Consider the following 23807-nt stretch of genomic DNA (forward strand, 5'->3'; position numbering starts at 1 on the left):
TTGGGCGAACTCCCATGTACCCTCCAGGACTCTGCCGAGGGTATAGAGCTGGTCCACTGTTCCACGGCCAGGACGAAAACCACATTGCTCCTCCTAAATCCGAGGTTCGACAATCCGACGGACCCTCCTCTCCAGGACCCCTGAATAGACTTTCCCAGGGAGGCTGAGGAGTGTGATCCCCTAAAGTTGGAGCACACCCTCTGGTCCCCCTTTTTAAAGAGGGGAACCACCAACCCGGTCTGCCAGTCCAGAGGCACTGTCCCCGATGTCCACGCGATATTGCAGAGTCGTGTCAACCAAGACAGCCCTACAACATCCAGAGCCTTAAGGAACTCCGGGCAGACCTCATCCACCCCAGGGGCCCTGCCACCGCGGAGCTTTTCAACCACCTCGGCGACCTCAGCCCCAGAGATAAAAGGCCCCCCCCCGATGTCCCCAGACTCTGCCTCCACGTCGGAAAGCATGTTGGTGGAATTAAGGAGGTCTTCGAAGTATTCCTTCCACCGATCCAGGACGTCCCCCGTCGAGGACATCAGCGCACCATCCCCACCATATACAGTGTTGACAGTGCACTGCTTCCCCCTCCTGAGTCGCCGGATGGTGGTCCAGAACCTTTTCGAAGTCGTTCGGAAGTCATTCTCCATGGCCTCCCGAACTCCTCCCAATGCCCGGGTTTTTGCCTCCCAATAAAGTCCGATAGGCCTCCTTCTTCAGCTTGACGGCATCCCATGCAACGGAACGTAAATAAAAATACAAGCAACTCAATCGCTAGCAAGACGGAACTTTTGACATCAACGTTGTCTATGTAGTCTAAATATTGACAGATCCTTAGGGGTGGGAAAATAAATAATAATAATAATAATATATATGTGAGAGAACAATGGTTGTGCTCGCCGAAGGCGTGAGCACCCCCAATAAAGAACGAGAGATGGAGAAAGAGCAAGGGAGGGAGTAACAGAGAGGATGACTGGAACAGGGTGCCAGGTCCCAGTTCAGCTCAGAGGAAGTCTGGCTTCACTGGAAGCCCTAGTTTCCTTGTGAAAGTGCGACTGCTCCTGGTTGCGTGACAGGAACCTCCATCTCCAGACGGGGGTCGCCTCCTGGGCACCCTCAGGATGTTTGGGCCCCGTGAAATGGAAGTGGTGTGGGGGGTGGTTGTTTGAACGGGGAGAAGGGACGATGGGTCAGGGCGACTGGCTTTGAAGTTTGTTTGTCCGGTTGTGGGAAAGTTAGGAAGGACTCCCCCACCCCACCCTCCTCACCCCAAACCTCCCGCACCTTTCTTCAGTCTTACACCTGGCATTTCCATATTTAGCTCATTTTCAAGACAAAGCTTTCTCTCTTTGCTTCATCTGGTTATTTGTGATGCTTGAGGATTGTGTTTCTGTCTTTTCTGCTACAATGTTGATAAGGCATGGTGGGGAGGGGGTATTGGGGGTAGATATGAGATAAAGACAGGGGCCGAAATAGGTAATGAGACTAAATGGAACAGGAGAACTAAACTACAACAGAGACAACTACACGATGGTTTCTCTATGTTCCTCAGCCCTGATGCACACCTAAGTAATATTTTACATTCTTATCTTCCACTCTCTCTGTCTTTGCCTGTGTCTCTGTCTCTCTCTCTCTTTGCAGGCCTCTGCCTCCCAGCACGACACAGCCATGCTCATCTCAGAGGGGTCGCCCAGCACCCTAGGGGTCGTCCTCGCCACCGCGGCAACGACAGTCGAGTGGGACGTGGATATGACGGCATGGAGCGAGGCCAAGTTCGAGGAGAGGTGCACGTACACGGTGAAGGACCAGCTGTTGGACAGTGACCCCGAGGGGGACAAGGACAGGACCCAAGCAGAGAGGTCTCTACCGAGGAACTTGGCCTTCAAGCGATGTCCCGAGTCCACAGAAGTACGTATGACACAAACCACGCCCTATCCTGAAGATGGCTGTTCCTGTGACTAAAGTCCAGAGCATGTTTGTATTTGAGACTGTGTGGCTGTGTGTATGTTTATGTGAGAATGTGCATGTGTGTATTTTAATGTGGATCTGTGTGTATATGTGTGCATGCCTTATGTACAAGTGTGTGTGTTTGTGCCTTCTGTACTTGTGTGTGTGTGTTTGTGCCTTCTATACTGTAGGTGTGTGTGTTCATGCCTTACATACATGCGTCGTTGCACTCCCCAACACCGCGTACGTCTCTCTTCTTGTTTTCATGCCAGGATGGCAGGACATGCAGGAGGGGTGTTTGTGTCCAAATCAGCGTCCGTCATTCCCTCACTCCCCCCCCCCCCCCATCCTTCCTCTGGAGGAGGAAACGGTCGACAAGTTGTTGTCTAAACTCAGCCTTTCCTCTCCTCTCTCTGCTGAGCGCGTCTTGGAGACGGGCCGGACAATGGCCTGGGCCCTCAGAACACAGCCTGAGGTCACATGATTAGTAGCTGCCCAGGATTCCTGGCCCCCATTGTCCACAGCACGCCATTAAAACCGTGAAAACTGAGACACGTGGATGCACCTCAGGGTTTGTGGTCGTAAATAACCCTCCGTTTGTTACAGTAGGAGTGTAGGTCGGAGCAGGGCGGGGGGGGTCGACGTGAAAGTACTAGGTGGTTGATGTTTAACAGAGGAGGATGTGGGGGAGGGGGGAGGGCGGACTGAGATAGGGAAGTATCAAAGTATGTTTGGGTTGAGGGCCTTGGGAGACTCTTTGTTCCTGTCAATATAAGAAGACGATTGCCATTAGTTACAGTCGAAGACTGGGCCTTTGTGTGTGTGTGTGTGTGTGTGTGTGTGTGTGTGGGTGTGTGGGTGTGTGTGCGTTTGTTAATCTGTGTCTGAGTCTCTTAGTGCCGGCGCTTGTGTGATGTGTGTGATATTTTTTGCTCCTAAAGAAACAATAACAATGCATTTCATCACAGTCTAGCGACTAAAGTCTACGGCACAGGATGATACAAAGTGTTGCAAATACAGTCAAATGCTTGTTGCGCTCGCAAAGAATCTTTTCCAGTAGAAAGCACTGGAAAGCAAATCAAAACACAGAACTATTTTGACAACCTTTCGAGCAATGGATGTATTTACCCAGTTCTGTTGCAAATTGTAGCATACGGTATATCCCTACAGTACAGTACCAGGTCTGATATACACTCTACCATTTGGTTGCAGTACATCCCTACTGTACAGTATCGGCCATTTCAAAGGCGAGACAACATAGCATTACAATGACTTGGATTTCCTTTGACAGACCTGAAGGTGCTGTTGATGGCTCAGGGTGTGTCTGACACCGTATCCTCCCTCCTCCCCTGTTTCGGAAGCCTAAGACAGGGGCTAAGTTTCACGCCTGCAGGTGCGAGAACAAGAGTCACGGTAAAACTTTAATAGCGCTCTGTGCTTGAGGGACAACCCGTTGGATTAGTTTATGAAATATTCATTATGAGAGCAAGGCTACCTAGCTAAATCCGTTTTGGAGACATCGAAAGGTTGTCATGTGCCAGAGGTTTTTCCATACTTCTGATGCAACTACACCACTCTCTTATTCAGTTGTATGTGTCAAGATAAGGGTGATTGATCTATTTTCTTGAATTCCACTGACATACAGTATGGTTTCCCTGTGACCATGCAGTTGTTTTTTAATTAGTTTGTGGCTTGTTCACGTAAACCAATTTTGATCTTAATCTAACTCCTTGAAACGTACGACTGGTTACTACAGAATCACATCAATCTAATCTGAGGTTTGCACATGGCTGTCCTCATTTATGCCAGATTCTCTGAATGACTCCATGGTTTTGTGTCTGAGACATCTCTTTCTGTGTGTTGGACAGGTGCTTGGAGTGACCAGCATTGAGCTTATTCCAAAGGGGACACGATTCGGCCCCCTGGTTGGGCAGAGCTACACCAATGAAACGGTCCCCAAGAATGCAAACAGGAAGTACTTTTGGAGGGTAAGTCAATGGGAGCATGTAGCCACATTCTATCTTTAACTGGGTGTCGAGGGAGGGGCGGGCGGACAGTTGTGTTCTGACATCCTGTATGATGTCTGTGAGAGCAAAGGCATTTGTTGGTTAATTTTGGTTGGTGTACTTTCCATGTGTGTTGCCTTTATACCCACATACACACTCACACAAACACACGGATGTTTGGTTTCATTGTTGCGGCAGCTCCTTTTCTCTGCTTCTCCCGGTGGTGCCATTGTCTCGCTGCCGGTAAACACACACGGGCAAACAAACACACACACATCAACACATGCACACACATACACACACTCCCGTGTGCACTGTCTCTCATACTGACTAAGCAAGGAAGTGGCTTTGAGCCAGCAGGTGACAACTTGATCTTGCAAACATAAGTGATGACACGATATTGTAGAGAGTCTTTCATTGGTCATTTGCACAGATCAAACAAGGACACACTGGGCATTGAAATTCTTGTGGTAGGCGCTGATACATATAACATAACTTATAACATTGAAACAAAAATGGCATGGACCCAAGACCAGGGATTTGGTGGGGGCTAAAGGCACGTAAACGCCGTTTACGCACCTCCCGAAATTCGGAAATAGCGTTTATCCACCTCTAAATTGCAGAAATTGCGTTTATCCACCTCTAAATAGCGTTTATGCGCGTTTACGCACATCTAAGTTCCCTGCTCCTCGTATTCTGCCGTTGGAATAATCCGAAATAAATTTGGTGTAATTTTAAAACACCAAAGACTAAATTTCATATTGTTTAACATATAAACGCTGTAGTCTGAATCATTTCATCTGCGCTGTAGGGTCTGTGACCCTCCAATCAATGCGTTGCGGCTGCGGCGGCGACACCAATCAGGATCCACGAAGTAGGCTATGTACACACACGTTGTGGATTAGTTTACCTGTTCGGAATGGATTAATTAGCCATGGATATCAGGCGATTTTTGAAGAGACCATCGAGTGCTCCCACTCCCACAGTTGCCCGTAAAAGGCCTCAAGTACAGAGTGATCAATTCACGTTTGTAAACGTTGTTTTGGTTTGCACAACATCGCATTAAGACAGGGACAAACGGCTAGCCTACTATTATTAACGTTCTTTTAATTACGATGATGCAGATACAAGCCAACCTTACTGGTTCCATCCAAATAGGCCTAATGAAACGTAAAAATGAATAAATAAACAGGGTTGTCAAGCCTCTGTGAAGGGGCTGAAATGCGTGTGTCTCACGGTCCGGTCAATGCGTGGGGGGGGGGGCTTGACGACCCTGTAAATAAATAAATTATAAAATTCATAGTTTACCCACCTCAATTGTTACCACTACAGCACTGCCCAAGACCAAACTGTGACTAAAGGGCTTGAGTCATTGTGGCATCGCTCAAGTGCTGGCATGTGTCTAAACAACCTATGGCCCTTTAGTCATGACTGAACCTACTCATGATTACGATATCTCCAAGGGAGACAGGAAAGAATTTAAAAGAAAAACTAAATGATCTAAGGAAATACATTTATTATATGACCTATGAAAGGCTCTCATTAAGTTTATTGACATCAATTTAGTCAGTAGACATCAATTGAGCCTCTAGTTTGTTGTTCTAGAAGGTTAATTGTCACCACTCTGATTCATGTACCAACTACAGTAAGGCAATGAGGTGGATGTAGAAAGTTCTATCAGGAATCAGAGTGCTGTCAGCATGCTCAGTTGTGAATTATCACTGGGCAAGCTGCAATGTCCTCTTTCCAGGAGACAATCGCACCCAAAAAAACCTGCACCGTTTCAGGAAAATCACAAAAAACAAACATTGTGAATAGAAAAGTATGTCTTACGTTAAGAGTAAAAAGGGATGAACAGGGAGTGAGTGTAGTCATTGAAACTTCCTTTCCAATTCTCGCCCTCCAGGTTTTCTCCGAAGGCCGATTGCATCACATCCTGGACGGCTTGGATGAGGACAGGAGCAACTGGATGCGGTATGTCAACCCAGCGTGTCGTCCGGAAGAGCAGAACCTGGCAGCATGCCAGACTGGCATGGCCATCTACTTCTACACCGTACAGCCCGTGTGCCCAGGCCAGGAGCTGCTGGTGTGGTACTGCCCAGAGTTTGCACAACGCCTCAACTGCCTTCCACCCCCAGGACGGCTGGTGACGGAGAGGATGGGTAAGAAGAATGTGTGTGTGTGAGTGTATATGTTTGTGTGGGACGTTGTAGTTTGGATCCAGTCCGAACAAATCCAATCCCATATTTTTGAGTCAAACCCTCAATGAGTCTCTTCTGTATGGTGTCTGTATTACAGGGGAGAACCCAAGCAATCCAATTATGTGATACTCTTTACTGTTTTTTATATATCATAAATTCCACGCCCCTTTGATTTGATAATGATCCCAGGTGTGATCCCTCGGGTTTGTGTGGATCTGAGGAATGGAATATTTGGTCAAAGCGCATGCCGTCTGACACACTCTTTGCGTGGGAGTTTTACAAATAAAAAGTAATGCCCACAGGGTCTTGGCAGGGACAAAGAAAAAGCAAAGAATAGAAAAGAGAGGGGATCTACAGTACCAGTCAAAGCAAACATTTTGCTTTTTCTTCAGGTGTAGTGTTCATGTACAGTGAAACCAATTATAGTTGTTCTGTTTCTACTTTTCAGAAGCTATATTCATGCCAGTCCATCTTCATCAAATCAAATCAAATTTATTTGTATAGCCCTTTTTACACGCAAGCATGTCACAGAGGGCTTCACATACGCCCATAGAACTGCCCCTCAACCAACCTTAACCCTCAAGGAAGACAAGGAAAAACTCCCAGAAAAACTCTCAACAGGAGAAAAAATGAAAGAAACCTTGGGAGGAGCAATTCAGAGAGGGATGCCCTCCTCCAGAGACGGTTGGTGAGAGAGAGGAGAAGAACACAGGCTAAAAATAGTCATACAGTGTCGATGGGTTTTGAAACACCAAAATTCATTACAATACTTTGCATGGCTGTGAAAAATACATTTACATGAATGCTTACCTACAAACTATAAAAACACACTAAGGGCCCTACTCTAACGATCTTAAACGCAAGTATCAAACGCGAAACGCAAGTAACTTTGTGGGCGGAACTGGGGCGCTGTTGCTATTATACCGGCGGGTTGAATCTAAAAGGGGTTGTTTTGGAGTAGCTACATTACTCATAGGTGTGGTTTGGTTGTAACATGCAATAAACCAATCAGAGCATCATCTCACATTCCCTTTAAAATCAGGCGCGCTTGTTCCATGCTATTATAATGGAGGATTTGCCAGGCGCACGCCAGGAGCGGTTCACAGCCGAGGAGACCGACGTTCTCGTCAGGGCCGTAAAAGACAGAGAAGTGACAGTGTATGGGGAAGGGAGAAGAAACCCACCCAAATTAGCTTCGGTTAAACAGGTGTGGGAGGAAATTGCCACAATTGTTACAAATCAAGTTCACATACATAGAGATTTCTCATGAAAATCTTTTTAATCATTGACATGAAAGAAATGTAACACAGCCATACAATAAATCAAAACAATGTAACACAGCTTCGCAGGAAGAAGACCCTGGCCTTGCCAGCAGTGCGCACGGGCCAAGCATTCGCCCTTAAAATAGCATCTGAATAAAGCGCCACTGACTTTAAACTACATTTTTCCTGGTCTGTGGCGGATATCTTTTCTGAAACTGCAAAATAGCACCACGTTTGCGCCGGAACACGCCTCCTCTTTTCGCTGAACCGCCCCCGGGAGCGCAAGTCCATTCCCTAAATTACCAACGTGCGTCTGTGGAAGGAAAAGTCCGCTGTGCGTCGGGTGCAAAATAGGAATGAGACATGTGTCGGTGTAACTAGTCAATTGCGCTGGGTGCAAGATAGGGCCCTAAGAGTGAAGCAACTCAGCTTGGTTGACGTGATGACAGCTCTCTGGCACAACTCCTATATTTGTGTCTTGAAGAGGAAGAGGGGGAGGATGTGCTCCAGTGACTACTTGAACTTCCTGAAGAGACGACCCGCTGACAGATTAATATCTCTTTGAGTGTCGGCTGTTTGTTTGCCGAGAGCTCACTTCTTAGGATATCAGGATAGGGGGTAGTGGTGGGGTAGGGAGGCACATGTGGCACACACCACAAACAAGGGTGTGTCTGTATGTATATATTTATGTGTGTCTGTGTCTGTGTATATCTGTGCCCCAGTCCTACACGTATGCACAGTGCTTTTGACGGATGTCGCAAACCCCCATTAGCTTGCTGGTTGGTCTGCTTTCTGTAACTTGCAGGCCTCTCTTGCAGCCTCAGTCTTATCTTGTCTCTTGATCTGGACCCTATTGTTTTACCCGGAGTGTCAGCTTTCACAGGGCCCAGCCAGTGACTCTTTATGAGACCATCTGCAAATGTGGATGTGCACTGACACAGATATAGTAGACAGACATACATTCTTAGTTGTCCTTTTCATCTCACTGACACAATTACTGGTTATACTGGAGTTCTCCCTTGAGTGTGTGTGTGTGTGTGTGTGTCTGTATGTGTGGTGAAAGCCACAGGGGTAATGTCAGACTAACAGCAGTGCAGTGTATGTGTGTAGCAGTGTGTGATCGTAGACTGATATGAGTGTCTGATGTTTCTGTGGTACTAGATTGCACAGGAATGGCATATACCTATAAATGTGTCACTTGTACTGGTATGACACCGATGACTAAGCGAGAGTAGATACGACCAGGTAATCCTACACAGCAAGTTCAGTTGATACTCAGTTTGTGTATGAAGACCAGAATGTTTCCTTTCCCAGGAGAACTATTGACTTGAGAGTTGAATATACGTGTCTGTCTTGTGATTTGTTCTGCAGGGCAGAGTGGGAGTCAGGAAAAGACCTCAGAGAAGAGAGGATACAGTGTGTCGGAAATCCTCAGGAAGGAGCCCACCAAGCATCATCCCACCTCCAGCCCCCTAAGGCCCACCAGCCCCCCATCCCGGCACCCTGTCTTCCCTCTGTGTCCTCAGGTGGTCTACCCCATCCACCCCTGCGTCGACCTCCTCGATCATCCCAGCTACAAACCTGTCAGATACTGTGGCCCTTCAACCCCCAGTAGACCAGCAAGTGGTCCTGTAGCACCCCATATCCACTTCCCTGTCAAGCATAACCTGGGTTCTCTTGCCATGGGCAAACATTACCCAGAGTCCTCTCTGTCTGGTCAATCAAACACAGGTCTACGGCATGCACCCTACCTCATTCCTCCCTACCCACAAAGCCTCAACAACATCCTACCTCAACCATACTCCTTCTTCAGTGATAGACTTCAATCCCATCTTCCACATCCCTTACTTTCTTTTGAAGGTTATCTGCATTTCCCCCCTCCCCCAGCCAGTGAGCATACACCCCTGGCACTTCCTGTAGCATTGACCACTAGCAACAAAGGCAGCACTTGCACTCTGACAAATAGAGGCAAAGATTTCGAAGACTTCACAACTTCAACTAATATCTACCTCAGAAACCCACTTGTTAGGATAGAGGACAGCTACAGGGACCTGAAGCATTCCCCATCCTTCCCTTACGAGGATCTCTCTCCTCCAACTACCTCCGGTGCCTCATCCGTGGCCACCTCCCTCAGGGATGTATCGTCCCCTCTCACACCCAGCGGAGGTTCACCTGCGATGGGCTTGGCTGTCTCAGTCCGCCTGCCCTCCAAGTCCACCTCTGCTATTCTGAGGTCCGGCCATCTAGCTGGGGGGGCAGTAGATCTCCGCAAGGTCAAGCGAGGGCGGGTCATCGGATACAAGACCCTCCCCTATCCCCTCAGCAGGCAGAATGGAAAGATCCGGTACGAGTGCAACATCTGTGGCAAGATCTTCGGGCAGCTGTCAAACCTCAAGGTCAGCTCACCATATTCCCGGTGCCTTCCATCAGGGTTTCCGTACGACGACAACTTATGTTGATGGCAGATAGAAAACGCAACTAGGGGTAACCATGTCCCTCTTCATCTCTATTTCCCCTCATCTCTCTCCATCTTTTCCTTCTTGTTACCATCTCCAGGTGCACCTGCGCGTGCATAGTGGCGAGCGCCCCTTCCGATGTCAGACCTGCAGTAAGGACTTCACTCAGCTGGCTCACCTGCAGAAACATTTCCTGGTTCACACTGGAGAGAAGCCACATGAGTGCCAGGTAAAGGGACACTACTGATCCATGCTTTGCATGTCCATTAGCATATCCATTTACTGGACCAGTATCCTTTGTTGTTCCCTAAGAGATCACTTCAGTAGAGAAGTTGGTCTACTCTAATACTGCATCAGTGCATTAATGCATTTAGAATTTTTTCGCAAGGAGTGGGTGTTATGTAGCTTGGGTGCCAGCCAAACTTAGCCCACCCACAAAAAAATTTGGCCGGGAGGTTGGGTCTGGGGTCGCTCGGTTGGGAAAAAACTATGTCCGAACAAGAGCTGTTCCGACCAATCAAATTGTCAGGGCGGGCTTTATACGATGATGGACAGATGATCAACAGTAACGTAACCAACCAACATACTACGTTGCTCTGATTGGATGTAGGTCTATCCAATTGAGTGAAGAGGCATTTTTTTCCGGGTTCAGTTGAAACACGCCCCATACTCACAGCCCAACACAGTGGTATCAGACTCATATTCTGACTAGAATTATGAGTATGACAACGTCAGGCTAGGTGTTATGTGTGTAATGGGCCTAAAAAAAGGAATACATGTATTTGATCTGGCTAGGGTTAGTCTTGCTTTACCCTTGTAAACCCTCAACTCCTAAAAAGCAGCTCAAGATGCATATTTCTGACATAATCCGATTCGCGTTGAAGGGAGTTGCAACCAACCCTGACAGTCATTAGATTTTTATGTCCAAACCCAAATCGAACCTGATGCAGTTAATTGGGGCTGAAACACTGAGTTTGACACACAGACAGAAGGTCCAGAATTTTTACATAATTTTTACACAATATTTTCACTAAACACGTGACCAAACCATACAACATAAGTTCTCAATTTTATCCAAACCTGGCCCACACATTGCGTTCCAACAGGTCCCATTGCTCTTTAGGTCGGATAGCCACCAGCTCTACTGTACACCTCACCAATACCAAGAAAAAACACAATGGTGTTTTTTCGCCTCACCCTGAATCCCTCCATCTTCAGGTGTGCCACAAGCGTTTCAGCAGCACCAGCAATCTCAAGACCCACCAGCGACTCCACTCTGGGGAGAGGCCCTACCTGTGCAAGCTGTGTCCGGCACGCTTCACCCAGTTTGTCCATCTGAAGCTCCACAAACGCCTCCACAGTGGGGAGCGCCCTCACCACTGCCAGCACTGCTACCGCTCCTACCTCCACCGCTGCAGTCTCCAGGTACATCTCCAGGGCTTCTGTCCAGCCCCGGCCCCCTCCTCAAACCTTCCCCATGGCCTCTTGCAGGAAGAGCTCCACCGCGTCAATGCAGAGATCGACAGGTTCGACCTGAGCGAGGCCGCGGAGCGCCTGGAGACTATGGCGGTCGAAGCAGAGATTGAGAAGGGGAGCATCGGCACTCTGATTCGGGAAACGGAGCTGGTGACCTCCAGCCACCAGGGCTGCACTGGCGAGACGCTGTCTTTAGAACATAACGGCTACGAAGTAGCGAGGAAATCGTTGGTCCTCAGGCTGCATCACAGCGGCACTCTACCTCATGATCCGACCAACATCAAACAAGAGAAAGGCTGTAGCTCAGAGGTGTGAAATACTGCTCATGTCACCCATCATCTGTAATCTCTGGGAGTTAGCTGACCTATTTGAAGAACACCTCCTTTAGAGCCCTCTCATCTCTGGACAATGTTAAGGAGTGGGCCTTTGCAACAAGAACCCGAACCCAATAACATAAATGTGTCTATGCATATTAATCATACATATCCCTTACCCTAATTTATTATGCCATTTTGTTGTAATTTAAGGAATCCACAGCAGGTGAACTGTGGACTGGGAGGTCCAATATTTTGAACAGGGTTTACTAAGTTTCCTAATATCTATTTGTATTTAATTCCCATGTGGAGTAACTGGAGAGATGTGATTTTAGTGCATAAAAAATTATGTGCCTTACTTTATATTTATCTTTGCGAATGTGTTACAGTTTTTCTCCATTGCTTTGGCTCAATTCTTGAAACAGAAATGACATTCTCAAAGCTCTAAGTGCATCTGGTAAAATAGCCAATATGGTTCAGCACAAATACATAGATCACCTTCAAAAGGTCATATCTCACCCAAAACAGTTAACTCATGCTTCAAAACCAAATCATTTTCTCATATAAATAGTCAGTGCCCCCAAAATGAAAAGTTCCTTCTCGATTGCTTTGGCCCATCTCTCGAGAAAAAAGAGGACATTCTCAAAGCTTTAAATACATTTGCCAAAATAACCTAGATGGTTCAGCAAAACACCATGGCACACCTGCAAAGGGTCATCTTTCTCCTAAAACAGACAACTCATCAGTCAAAACTAAATCCTTTTCTCATAGAAATAGTCAGTGCCCCCAAAATGAAAAGTCCCTTTGGCATTGTGTAAACACTGCAGGTCAAAATGATTAGATGTTTTGTCAGTATGGCAGTGGACCTTAAAAATATCCCTCATGTGCACTGTGCTACAGTTACTGTAGTAGATGTTTTCTTTCCAGAATACTATGTGTCTTCAATCTACCCAGACGCTTCCATGTTACCCCGCTCCTCATCTCCCTCCACTGGCTTCCAATCACGGCCGGTATCAGATTCAAGACCCTGGTACTGACCTTCCGAGTGGTGAACGGGATTGCACCCGACTACATCAAGTCTCTCCTCCAGCCTTGCACCCCCACCCGCCACCTACGGTCTTTTTCTGACAACCGTCTGGTGGTCCCACCTCTCAAGAGCGCCCGCTCCCAACCCAAGCTCTTCTCCTGTCTGGCCGCCCAATGGTGGAATCACCTCCCCACCTCCACCTTCAAGAACTATGTTTCTTCCCATTGGCACATATTTGCTTTTCACAATGTATGCTTCATGTTTTGGCTACCCACAATGTTTTTGGGGCTACCTCATTGTTTATGATCATTGACCTTATGCACTTTTGTAAAGTTCTCTCTTGGAAGTCGCTTTGGATAAAAGCATCTGCTAAATGAATAAATATAAAATGTAAATGTGTATCAAACAGAAAAAATATTACAGTAATTCAAGAGTAGCCTACAAGGTTTCACATCACATATTGCACTCACACTGCTTTGGAAATTGTTACAGTAATTGCCATACATTGTGGTTACTGTAAAATGAAATGTTTACAGCACAATATAATGTCATACAATAAGCACATCAAAACTAACATTATGTATAACCTACACTACCAACACATACAGTAAGAAAGTAAAGCAAAGCTGGAGTTTCACTAGTTGTCGTCCTCACTTTCCTGCTCATCCTCACGCTCCTGTCTGTCTGGCCACAGATTTCATCGACATCACATCTGATGTTCTCCCTTGCGATGCAACAGGGGTAGAATCATTGTGCATGCCGCAACCATCCCCTACACTGATCTGCTGTGACATGATCACAAGCAGCATCCATTGCCTGGAGCAGGGACCTCTGGTTTTGAGCCCAATGCTCATAGACCCACCCACCTACATGAGGAATGGGGAGTAAGGTGATGAGCACCATAAGCATTCTTGGATGGGCAGTGAACCCTGATGAGTGGGCCACGGTGGAAGCTTACATTGTCCCACACAATGACAAATGAAAGCAAGTGAGGCCCTACCAAACCCCTCTCATGTAGAGGGATAAGATCGGAGTGCAGGTGGTCCAAGAACACCAGGTGCTTCTGGGTATTGTATGGGCCAAGACTGGGAATGTGGGTGACTACACTATTCTCTGAAATGGCAGCACACATGGTGATGTTGACCCCGAGCTGGCCTGGGACAAGCTCTATATATTTGATGGAAGCATTTATACTCCTGGATAGCTCCTGTCAGCAAACTAAACTTACTGTGTGATTGGTGATCGGATGTGTCCCCTTGTTTAGTAAAGTTCTAGTTGCACCTGACAATGACTGTAACCAGTTGATCCAAGAGATCCATATTACAGTATATACCATGATGTTTTTCATGGTATTATGTGCCTGAAAGATTTTGACAGTGGAGTGAACTATTGTGCAGGTGACGATGTACACAAGGATATTATGCCAATATGTTTTGCAGCGAATAACCACTTGACTGAGAAACAACAGTCAGTTTAGACCAGCAAGATATATTTAATTGGTAATTGGCCTAACTGAAGGCAATTGTACTTAACCATTTCAAAGATGTGCTAAATCATTTGAAATTTGTGCAAACTGTAGGCAATTACACTTGTCATTTACGAGGATGTGCTAATACAATTGCAATTTAATTAAAGGAATGAAAAATTCCAATCGTTTGTGAACAAGTGCCCAGTGGTTTGGAAGTTTGCACGTGTTGTTTTGAGAATGTCATTTCTGTTTCGTGAAATGAGCCAAAGCAATGGGGAAAAACTGTAATATAATGTTTTTGTGCTGATGTGAGACTGCGTTGTCCTGTGGTCTCCAGGGTTGTGTATCAGACTGCATTTGGCACTGTGGGAGCTTTCACCTTTTTGGGGAATGTCAACACACACACATGGACGCACACACCCACACACAGTATTATTATTAAAACATTCTAGGAAATTCACTTTTGATAAAGACTACTTAGCAATGTGAGTTATTTGTATTAATCATTATCCTGAGGATGTGCAGGGAAAAAAGTTTGGATGTCATTCATACTCACGTAACTATGTATTCAATAGTGGTGTGGGGCTTCCATGAAATGTGTCACCAACAAATGAATAGAATGACACACAATTATGAGGGTAATACACCCATTTTCATAAACAGACACACACATACACTCATAGACCAATAGAACAGAGTGCTGCATAACAATGGGCAACACAATTTCAATGTAACGAAGAGAAGGGCTTCTCAATAATAGGGAAGGCTAATCCTCCAATCCTACTCCTTCATCCTCCCTCCTTTCATCCCTCCATCTTTCAGAACAAAGGAAACAAGATAGGATTCAAAGCTGTGACCAAATACAGTAGTTGGGGTGATAAGTCTTTAGGTCACAGTACCTTCCATGTCATTATCCTCTCTCTTCATACACATGTGGACGCTGTAGTTTATTTTTTTCTGTTTAATAAGACAAAGACCTTTGGTCAGCAAAGGTCCCTCCTACAGGTTCAAGAAAGAAATACTATTTTTGTCAAAAGGTACCTGCAAAACTATGGGCTATGGTAAAACCAGTTTATTATTACATAGCCAACACAACATTAAAACAACAGAAGTGATATTCAGGAAAGTTTGGATCGTGATGAAGAAATCGATGGTGCGAAAGCCAAGGTGACCATCAGGATAGTACAGTACACTTTCAACTGGAACGCTACCGCTTTAAAACCGTACAGTGACGTCAGATATTTTGACAGGAGGCAGGCAGAAGCCAAAAGAAGGTAGCTAACGGATCTGCCAGGGTCAAGGATGGCAATAAAAATGATCCCGGTTGAATTTGACTTACACATCAGCGTATCTTGATAGCCGCTGGGCCGCTCGCCCGTACGATGCCCTCGGCAGCTCGGACCGGGTGTTGGATAGCGTGGTGCCAGGCAATCCTCTTTGGTGCGTCGGCGCTGGTTATCGTTGCCGAAAGAAGCGCGCGTAAGTGGATCTGAATGAATGCTAGGCTAGCTAACGTTAACGTAGTGAGATTACATTAACTCATTCCACCCAACACTGAATTGCACAGTATTGCTTTTGTGTCCGATTGTAATGCATCTACTTTCGGGTTTGGCGAGCTAGCTAGACTGGCTTCTGTGACAGATCGTGGTGCGCTTCTATCATCTACTCTAGTACTAACCTTGTGCATCCCTTATGCCATACTTTGATGTATATTGCCTGCAAATGATCCAGACATAGAGCCAAATACGGTTATGTGATATATTGTGGACATACACTGTTACTGTAGATATTAGAAGTAGCTAGGATGTAAATGACACTCCAAACAGTCCTCCAAAACTGTTTGTCATATGGTCTACCCAAGCATTGTCTTGAGCATCTGTCATTCAGCGCTCGATGGGGCACCCATCCCTCTGCCGTTGTCCTGGAAACGGACGTGCAGTGCGTTCAGGGGTGCTCGTGAGATTCATGAGTAAGCAGATCAATGACACGGGCAGGACACGAGAGACGAGGTGAATGGGTGCGGGTGAAGCCACTTTTGTCCTCGACACGGATGCCTTTCAACAGGATAAAAATACCCTACCGCAAAGGCTCCACTGATGGAGTCGGTAATAGGGATCACGACAAAGGAAACGAACCAGTATGTCCAATAGCTAGTGTAGGCTACTCTCCTGTGAATGTTCTCCACAAACCATATAAATGTTGTCAATTCTTAAATACAAAATCCAATTAAAATAATAATGTATTTCCTATTTTAGAAATTACTACAACACACCATTGCCTACTTTTTTCAAATGATGCAAAGAATTTTCAGATATGAGGATAATGAAAGTGTGTGTGTTTGTGCATGTGTGTGGGTTACCACAGTGATGTACTGTATAGGCTTTTACCTATGGAACGAGGACATGCAGTGGGCAGGCCTCACCCTAGGACTGCTGTTGCCAGGGACCGCCGCCCAGTTGCTAAGCTTGAAGTGGTACCACGACGACGGTGATGAGAGGACATGCTTCCTGTCAGTCATGCATATACTGCACTTGGGAATCTTCAAAAGGTGACACCCGGATGGATCTCAACCGGCCAGACTTTATGTGTTGTTAAAGGGGTGATTGACTGTTTTTTGGGGGTATTTCACACTGTTCCTTAAGGTCTCCAAATAGGGTATGTAACATTGGTTGGGCTGAAAATGGCCCGGGTGCTGTTCTATGCCCCCTGATACATCCAGTGAAATTTTCCCATTTGAATGAAACACAGTCAGGAACATGAAATAACGTTAGCCCCATTGCCAATAAACTAGGCTAAATCATCACACATTCTACCTATGCTCTTGCGTTAGCAAACTAAACTAGTTTACATGCCTACAATCTAGGTGTTTTCGCTATATAGCTGTTCTTGAATTCCTTGCAAATCAAAACATCTAGTGTCTTGTTCTTTGGGAAGATGGTGAAAAGTGTCAGGATTCCCGATACAGCCTACACCATATCTTGAAAACGTATTAACTTTCTTATTTGTAATTCCTGTGGAAGTACAGAGCAGGCGCAGCTAGCTAAAAAAGTGTCTGAGATCTATGCGACCTCCGTTTATGTTCCTGGACCAGAAAACCAGAGTGCGGGTAAATGTAAATTTTGGGGTGTGACAAAGTTGATGCTGCAACTTGTGACGTCACAAGTTGCACTGTTTCAAAAGCTAGCGTTTGCAAGTTGCAGTTTCAAAATAGTAGTGAGAAGTGAAATTTTGATATGAAAGAGGTTTAAATGGACTTTGAGGTTCACTGTATGTCTATTTTACACACCAATTATAATTTTTCAACTATGACAAGGTAAAATCGGTTTTGCAATCAATCATCCCTTTAAAGCTTTATATCTCAGTCTTCTGGTGTTTGTCTCTCTCTTGTGGCAGGTTATGGGACTGTATGTTGTCAGTGTGGTACATGCAGGGCTCGGCTGGGGAACTTGGCGCCGCAGTGATGCAGCAGGCTGATGTTTCTGCCCTCCGCTTGTTGGAGGCGCTCTTGCTCACCCTCCCGCAGACCCTGCTACAGATGTATATCCTGGTGGCCACAGATGTTGGCTTCATGTCTCCAGGTAAGACAGCCGCTAGGTAAGGCTGGGGAGGGTGGGAGAAAGTTTGGACTATATATGATCATATGGAACTCAATAGAATAGAATGGAAATATGACTAGGGTTGGGTCCATACTCTTTAAAGGGGTTTTCTTTCTATGGTCTCTCCCACTCTCTCTCTTTCTCTCCTGCTCTGTCTCTCCCTCTCTTTATATCCCTCTCTCTATCTATCTATCGCTCTCTCTCCGTCTCTCTCTTCTTCCTCCCCTCAGTGGCCATGTGCTGTGGACTGTGCCTGCTGTCTCTGTCCTGGGCCGTGGTGCTGTACAGCCGGGCGTGCTGTCTGATCCGACCGGGCCACCTGGCCATGCCCCCTGCCGCCCTGCTGTGCCAGCTGCTGTGGAGGGGCGGCATGCTCGGCGCCAGGGTGGCCAGCCTCATGTTCTTTGCCCGGGTCTTCAACTGGTGGGTCCTTGGCGTGGCAGGTGAGAGAGAGCTTCCAATTATGCCAAGTTTGGGAGGATTAAGTAAAAAATCATTGGAATTTGAGCAACAGTCCTAGTCAATTGGGTCTAATGAGCAGTGCCGGTCATAGCACATTTGGCGCCCTAGGCAAGGTTTGTCTCGACACACTCGTTTGAAAATTGTATGCACTCGGGAAGCCGCCCCCTTTTTCATGCCGCCCTATGCTGCCTATGTCATTTACATTTACATTTAGTCATTTAGCAGACGCTCTTATCCAGAGCGACTTACAGTAAGTACAGGGACATTCCCCCCGAGGCAAGTAGGGTGAAGTGCCTTGCCCAAGGACACAACGTCATTTGGCACGGCCAGGAATCGAACCAGCAACCTTCGGATTACTAGCCCAATTCCCTAACGGCTCAGCCACCTGACTCCACCTATGTCGCCTGTAGGAAGGACCGGCACTGCTAATGAGGCAATGGGTTTTTCCAGGCAGCTTCTCTTGGCATAGATAAATAGATGTTCTTTATCGTCCACAAAGGAACATTTGTTTTGCTCAGGTCAGTACCATAAACACAAACAATAAATAAATTAAATAAACACAGCAGTACAAAACAGTGTGTGGCATGTTCATCACAATTAACTCTACAAGGAGACAGCTGTCTTCTCCTTCATGTCCCACAAACTGATGTAACTCAGATCTCTAATCTGTCCTTCAGGCTTCCACTGGCTCACCGCCTCCTTCTGGCTGGTCTCCCAGCAACCAGACATCTGTACAGGCCCTTGGTGCTGGCGTCTGTTCAACAGTGCCCTGGGGTTGGTCCACATCTTCCTCTTTCTCAACGTCAAAGACGGACCCTCGCGGTTCCGCATGGCCGGATTCTATGTGGTGCGTTTGTGGTCCGCTGGAACAAGGCCCACAAGAGCTTGTTTTAGCGTGATTAATGTCTCCGTGTCCATCATTATCCCATTTTTTCCCCCTCTGTGTTTGTTGCTGCATTTTTCTGTGACCTACAATTCACGTACACAGCAGTGTCCCCCAGTTGTCTCCTGACTCTGCAGTCGCTGACTTCATCCACTGTGTCAGTCCCTGTTCTGTGTACGTAATGCTGTGACCTCTGTCCCTCCTAGGTCATGCTGCTGGAGAACGCCACTCTTCTGCTGGCTGCCTCTGACTTCCTCAGTGAGGCATCGTGGGATAGCTTGACCCTCCCCACAGCTGTGCTGTGCAGCTTCCTGTTGGGTAAGTGTGAGTCACAGTGCATCTGGGCTCTGTGATACTACCAGCCAAAAGCCCCAGGTTATGCTGAAGCAGTGTTTCCCACAGATTAGAAAGCAATTTGTGGGGGTCGGTCGGCCCGTGTCTGGCAGGGGGGGTCAAAATCATTCCTTTGTTAATAATTTGTTACACAAAACTTTATTATATTAAATATTAATCAAAAATGATTCACACCTTCACAAAATTCCCACGCCCAACCCAAAATCCATACATTTAACATCCTATACAAAATTCACACCCCATTCAAGTCCTATCTGCCAGAAAGCAAAGAATAGAAATGAGTTCCCTTGTCCTGAGACCTGCTTCCTTACCTGTCTGTTTCTTCATATGTTTGTCCACCTCCCCTGTTGCTTCAGCTGGCTCTTTCACAGCAGCATGTTGGATGCTGTCCTCCTCTCCTACTCTTTCTTCAATGCCTAATGAATCTATCTCTTTCTCTCTCTGACCCTGTCTTTCTGCTTGAGCAGCACTGGTTGAAGTCTGAAAATATTGTAAACAATTTCTGCATATATGCAGGTTGCAACGCTAGTGCTAAATAACTATTTAGCTGGTCGGCTCCATGACGCCGGGTAAGTAGGGCTTGTGAGACTGCTCACCAAAAGAAGGAAGGGAAACCCACTTGTCTAGCAGATTAAGACATGTTCGTAGATAGGCTACCTAGTGAAAAGTAGCCTCAACTTTCCTAGACCTTTAGCTACGGTACTAATACTGAAGGCTCGCTGTTATCGCTGTCTGTCTAGAACGGCGGATCTGTGCGTTGTTGCTAACGTGTGCTGACGTTGTGTGTGTGTGTGTGTGTGAGAGACGCGTGAGTGACAGAGAGACGGAGGGAGAGCAGGGAAAGGAAATGTAGCTGAACGAATATGCTGCATGTTTTAAATGGCATTTAAGAAAAAAAAAGATTTATAACAAAACGCAATATGTGGCGGCCGGTGTTGATTCTGTGGCGCACCGCTACAAATTAGTCTGTGTGGGAAACACTGGCTGGAGGCTTGGTAATAGATTACAGAAGAGGAAGATCAAAGAGTGTACTCAGAGCTATTAGAGAGCCAAAAGAAATAGGCTGTTGCCTTTGTATGCATTTTGTGAACTGTTCATGATCAGTTCATGGCTGTGGAATAACTGCTTTGTGGCCCCTAAGGCATTTCTTCTCTTGCACCCAACACGCTACTCTGTATAACAAGCTCTCTGTATGTGCTATGCTTTGTGAATGTACTTAGTCTGCATTTGTATTGGCTGCATACCGTACGATATCTGCGCATCTTTTGTCCAAATTCACTAAGATAAAGCTCACTTTTCACTGTCACCCATATTTATCTTCTGAAACCGTAGTCAGTTAGATATGCAAGTCTCACTTCCTTTTATGCCTTCGTTCCAGGCACCACTTCTCTGGTACTGTACTACCGCTTCCTCCACCCGAAGTCCACCGAGATCTCCCAGGGCCTCGACCACAGCCACATGGGCAGCACCTGTCTGGAGAGGGACGAGTCCTCGCTATCCCTAGGGGACAAGAGTCTCCCCGCCGCCTCCCTGCACAACCACGGCAGCTTCTCCCTGTCCGGGGTGGCCGGCTCGCTGGTGGAGCACCCTGGGAGTTGCGGTGCCAGGCCCAATGACTCGTGCCCGTGCTACCACCACCACTGGCTCCTGATCCGGCTGGCGCTGAAAACAGGAGACGTGGGGAAGATCAACCGGGTGTACGGTGCTGGCGGGGTGGATGCCATGTTGGACATAGAGGAGTATAACCCAGAGCTGAAGAGCAAAGATGGGGGGGCAACCACTGTGGCCGGGGGCAGTTGCGACGGGGTTTCCACCTCCGAGTCGATGGGGAAGGGCCTGGCACCCATCTCCGACTGCAAGGAGGAATTCCAGAGCATCAGCGAGCCCACGTCCAATGAGGCCCAGGAGGAAGAGGATGACAGCCTGGAGATGGAAAGCCCACTGGAGTCGCCCGTGTCCGACTTCAAACGCAGCTCTCCCGAGGGGAAGTCGGTGTTTGGAGACAGCCCAGAGCCCTACTTCTGCCCCACCGAGTCCAGCTCCACGTTATACTTCAGTGCCGACCCCCAGTCCCCAAGCAGCGCCAGTAACCCCCGCCTGGACAGAGAGCCAGGCGGCCTGGGGGAGCATTCCTCCTCAGGCCTCAACTCTGTCCCCAGCGACCCTGCATTGCACAGGAATGTCCGGGGGTTGATGGGGAGGGTGGGGCCTCGCTACACCTCCACCCCCAAACTGGACTCTGGAACGCAGGATTCCAGCGTGCCCCACCTCACAGGCCCCAGGAGGCAGCTGATACTGTCACGCCGTAATGAAGAAGACAATTTTTAGTCATCCATGACTAGATTAATTGTGGTCCACATCTTAAATGGAGGATGAGCAAGGAAGGGGGACTACAGCTGCAATCCATCTGCATTGACATTTAAGCTCAAGCCAGAGTTTGTTGGCTTCTTAAAAGCACAAGTATCTAATGTAACATTTCCTAGTGTGTTTTTTTTTATTCTCATTTAAGAATACCTCCCTAACCCCAAAGAAGAACATTCTCACTGGCAGGCATTGCTTTGAAACAGGGCTGCTGGTTCAAGCTGACAAAACTGTTTGATGTTGAAGTGTTACTGGTGTCTCATTTTATATGACACATTTTGCCTTTGGGAAGTTGATTATATGACTCAGTAAATATTCAACACTAAGAGCTAATTCATTTTTTTTAAGTTACTTATGTTGCAAAAAAATGTTTTTTATTCTTTGTCGGAACATTTACAAAAAATACTGTTTTTCATTATAATTCTGTAAAAAAGAAGAAACATCTCAGGCACTTGTTTTGTCTTCAAATATGTTCACATGTGAGTGTGAGTTAAATTAACCCTTGTGTTATCTTCGGGTCATTCTGACCCATCAGTCATTGTGACCCACCGTCGTATTGCGACAACTTTACCGCATACCAAAACAAAGTGAAGCATTTTCTTTTAACCGTTGGGCTGTCTCAGACCCCCCACATTGCGATGGTTAAAAGAAAATTATTTTTATTTGTTTTTGTATTGGGTAAAATTGGGTAAACACAACGATGGTTCGTTATGAACCTTTGGGTCATGTGACCCGAAGGCAGCACAAGGGTTAAGGAGTTGGTTCTCTAACATTTGGTGACAATGTTATGTGTTTTTATCTCTGTTCAGGGTCCTGTTACATTTGATTGAGAAAATGTGTGAACGACAATAACATCCACACAAAGAAAACATTGAAATGATGCTGGTTTTCATAGTTTCCCCTCAGGTGCTTGCCTATTTTACCATGTATCTGTAGGTAATAGCCACGGGTGGCTTAATGAGCAATAAATGTCTTATTGGTGTGTTTTAAATCAAACATATTTTCTAGTTTAATTAACTATAAATGTATCCTCAATGTGAAACAGGTGAACTAAACTTTTGTCTCTTACTCAGTAAACACACACATTTTGTCAAAATATAATTCTTTGCTTAACCCTTGTGTTATCTTCGGGTCATTCTGACCCATCAGTCATTGTGACCCACCGTCGTATTGCGACAACTTTACCGCATACAAAAACAAAGTGAGGAATTTTCTTTTAACTGTCGGGCTGTCTCCCCCCACATTGCGAAGGTTAAAAGAAAATTCTATTTATTTGTTTTTGTATTGGGTAAAATTGGGTAAACACAACGATGGTTCCTTGAACCTTTGGGTCATGTGGCCCGAAGGCAGCACAAAGGTTAAATGCTATCTCATTGTTCGTTCAAACTGAGATACAGTAATTGCCTCAAACTGCCGCAGAATTGCCTCAAACTGCCGGAGAATAAGGACAAAATATAGGCCTAGTCTTAAGGTGATGCTTAGAAGACAACATAATGAACAATAAATAATGAATAATGTGAGAGACTTAAAAGATTAATCGTTTTAAAAATAGGCTACGGATAGAAGCAAAATTAAAGGAATATTAATTGGCCAAAATACTGAATTAAAAAACGGAACGAGCTTGTAAATATAATCACAATAATAATAATAATAATAAGACTTTATTTATATAGCATATTTCATACAAGAATTGCAGCTCAAGGTGCTTTACATAAAATCAATAAAACCAATAATACAAGTAATAAAACCCTTCTGAACACAGGCCGCAGTCTTTGCGGTATCTCGAGCCACAGTCTTTGTGGTTTCCCAATATAAATAAGAATGTAACTCAACAAAACACAAGCCGCAGTCTTTGCGAGAATCCAAAGCACACAAGCCGCAGTCTTTGCGGTATCTCGAGCCACAGTCTTCGCGGTATCTCGAGCCAGTCTTTGTGGTTTCCCAATATAAATAAAAATGTAACTCAACAAAACACAAGCCGCAGTCTTTGCGGGAATCCA

At 46.2% G+C, this 23807-nt stretch overlaps 2 protein-coding genes across 2 annotated transcripts; both read left to right on the forward strand.

Moving 5' to 3' along the window:
* Positions 1–1179: 1179 nt before the first annotated feature.
* prdm1c (PR domain containing 1c, with ZNF domain) lies at positions 1180–13376 on the forward strand. The gene is made up of 7 exons (XM_062468148.1): positions 1180–1183; positions 1565–1902; positions 3810–3929; positions 5854–6109; positions 8782–9806; positions 9967–10095; positions 11085–13376. The coding sequence occupies exons 1-7, from the start codon at positions 1180–1182 to the stop codon at positions 11655–11657; spliced, it is 2445 nt and encodes an 814-aa protein (XP_062324132.1). The 3' UTR covers positions 11658–13376.
* Positions 13377–15394: 2018 nt separating this feature from the next.
* xkr5a (XK related 5a) lies at positions 15395–22797 on the forward strand. Its single transcript, XM_062468360.1, has 7 exons — positions 15395–15630; positions 16516–16699; positions 17545–17729; positions 17978–18190; positions 18887–19056; positions 19299–19410; positions 20825–22797. Exons 1-7 carry the CDS (start codon positions 15534–15536, stop codon positions 21772–21774), a joined length of 1911 nt encoding a protein of 636 aa, XP_062324344.1. The 5' UTR covers positions 15395–15533; the 3' UTR covers positions 21775–22797.
* The last annotated feature ends 1010 nt before the right edge of the window (positions 22798–23807 follow it).

The sequence above is a fragment of the Osmerus eperlanus genome, chromosome 8, assembly GCF_963692335.1.
Source record: "Osmerus eperlanus chromosome 8, fOsmEpe2.1, whole genome shotgun sequence".
Taxonomy (NCBI): domain Eukaryota; kingdom Metazoa; phylum Chordata; class Actinopteri; order Osmeriformes; family Osmeridae; genus Osmerus; species Osmerus eperlanus.

Coding starts and splice junctions, on each gene's coding strand:
- xkr5a (XM_062468360.1), top strand. CDS start 15,534: ATGCCCTCGGCAGCTCGGACCGGGTGTTGGATAGCGTGGTGCCAGGCA. Junction 15,631..16,515: donor CGTTGCCGAAAGAAGCGCGC/GTAAGTGGATCT, acceptor GGGTTACCACAG/TGATGTACTGTATAGGCTTT. Junction 17,730..17,977: donor TGTTGGCTTCATGTCTCCAG/GTAAGACAGCCG, acceptor TCCTCCCCTCAG/TGGCCATGTGCTGTGGACTG.
- prdm1c (XM_062468148.1), top strand. Junction 6,110..8,781: donor GCTGGTGACGGAGAGGATGG/GTAAGAAGAATG, acceptor TTTGTTCTGCAG/GGCAGAGTGGGAGTCAGGAA. Junction 9,807..9,966: donor GGCAGCTGTCAAACCTCAAG/GTCAGCTCACCA, acceptor TACCATCTCCAG/GTGCACCTGCGCGTGCATAG.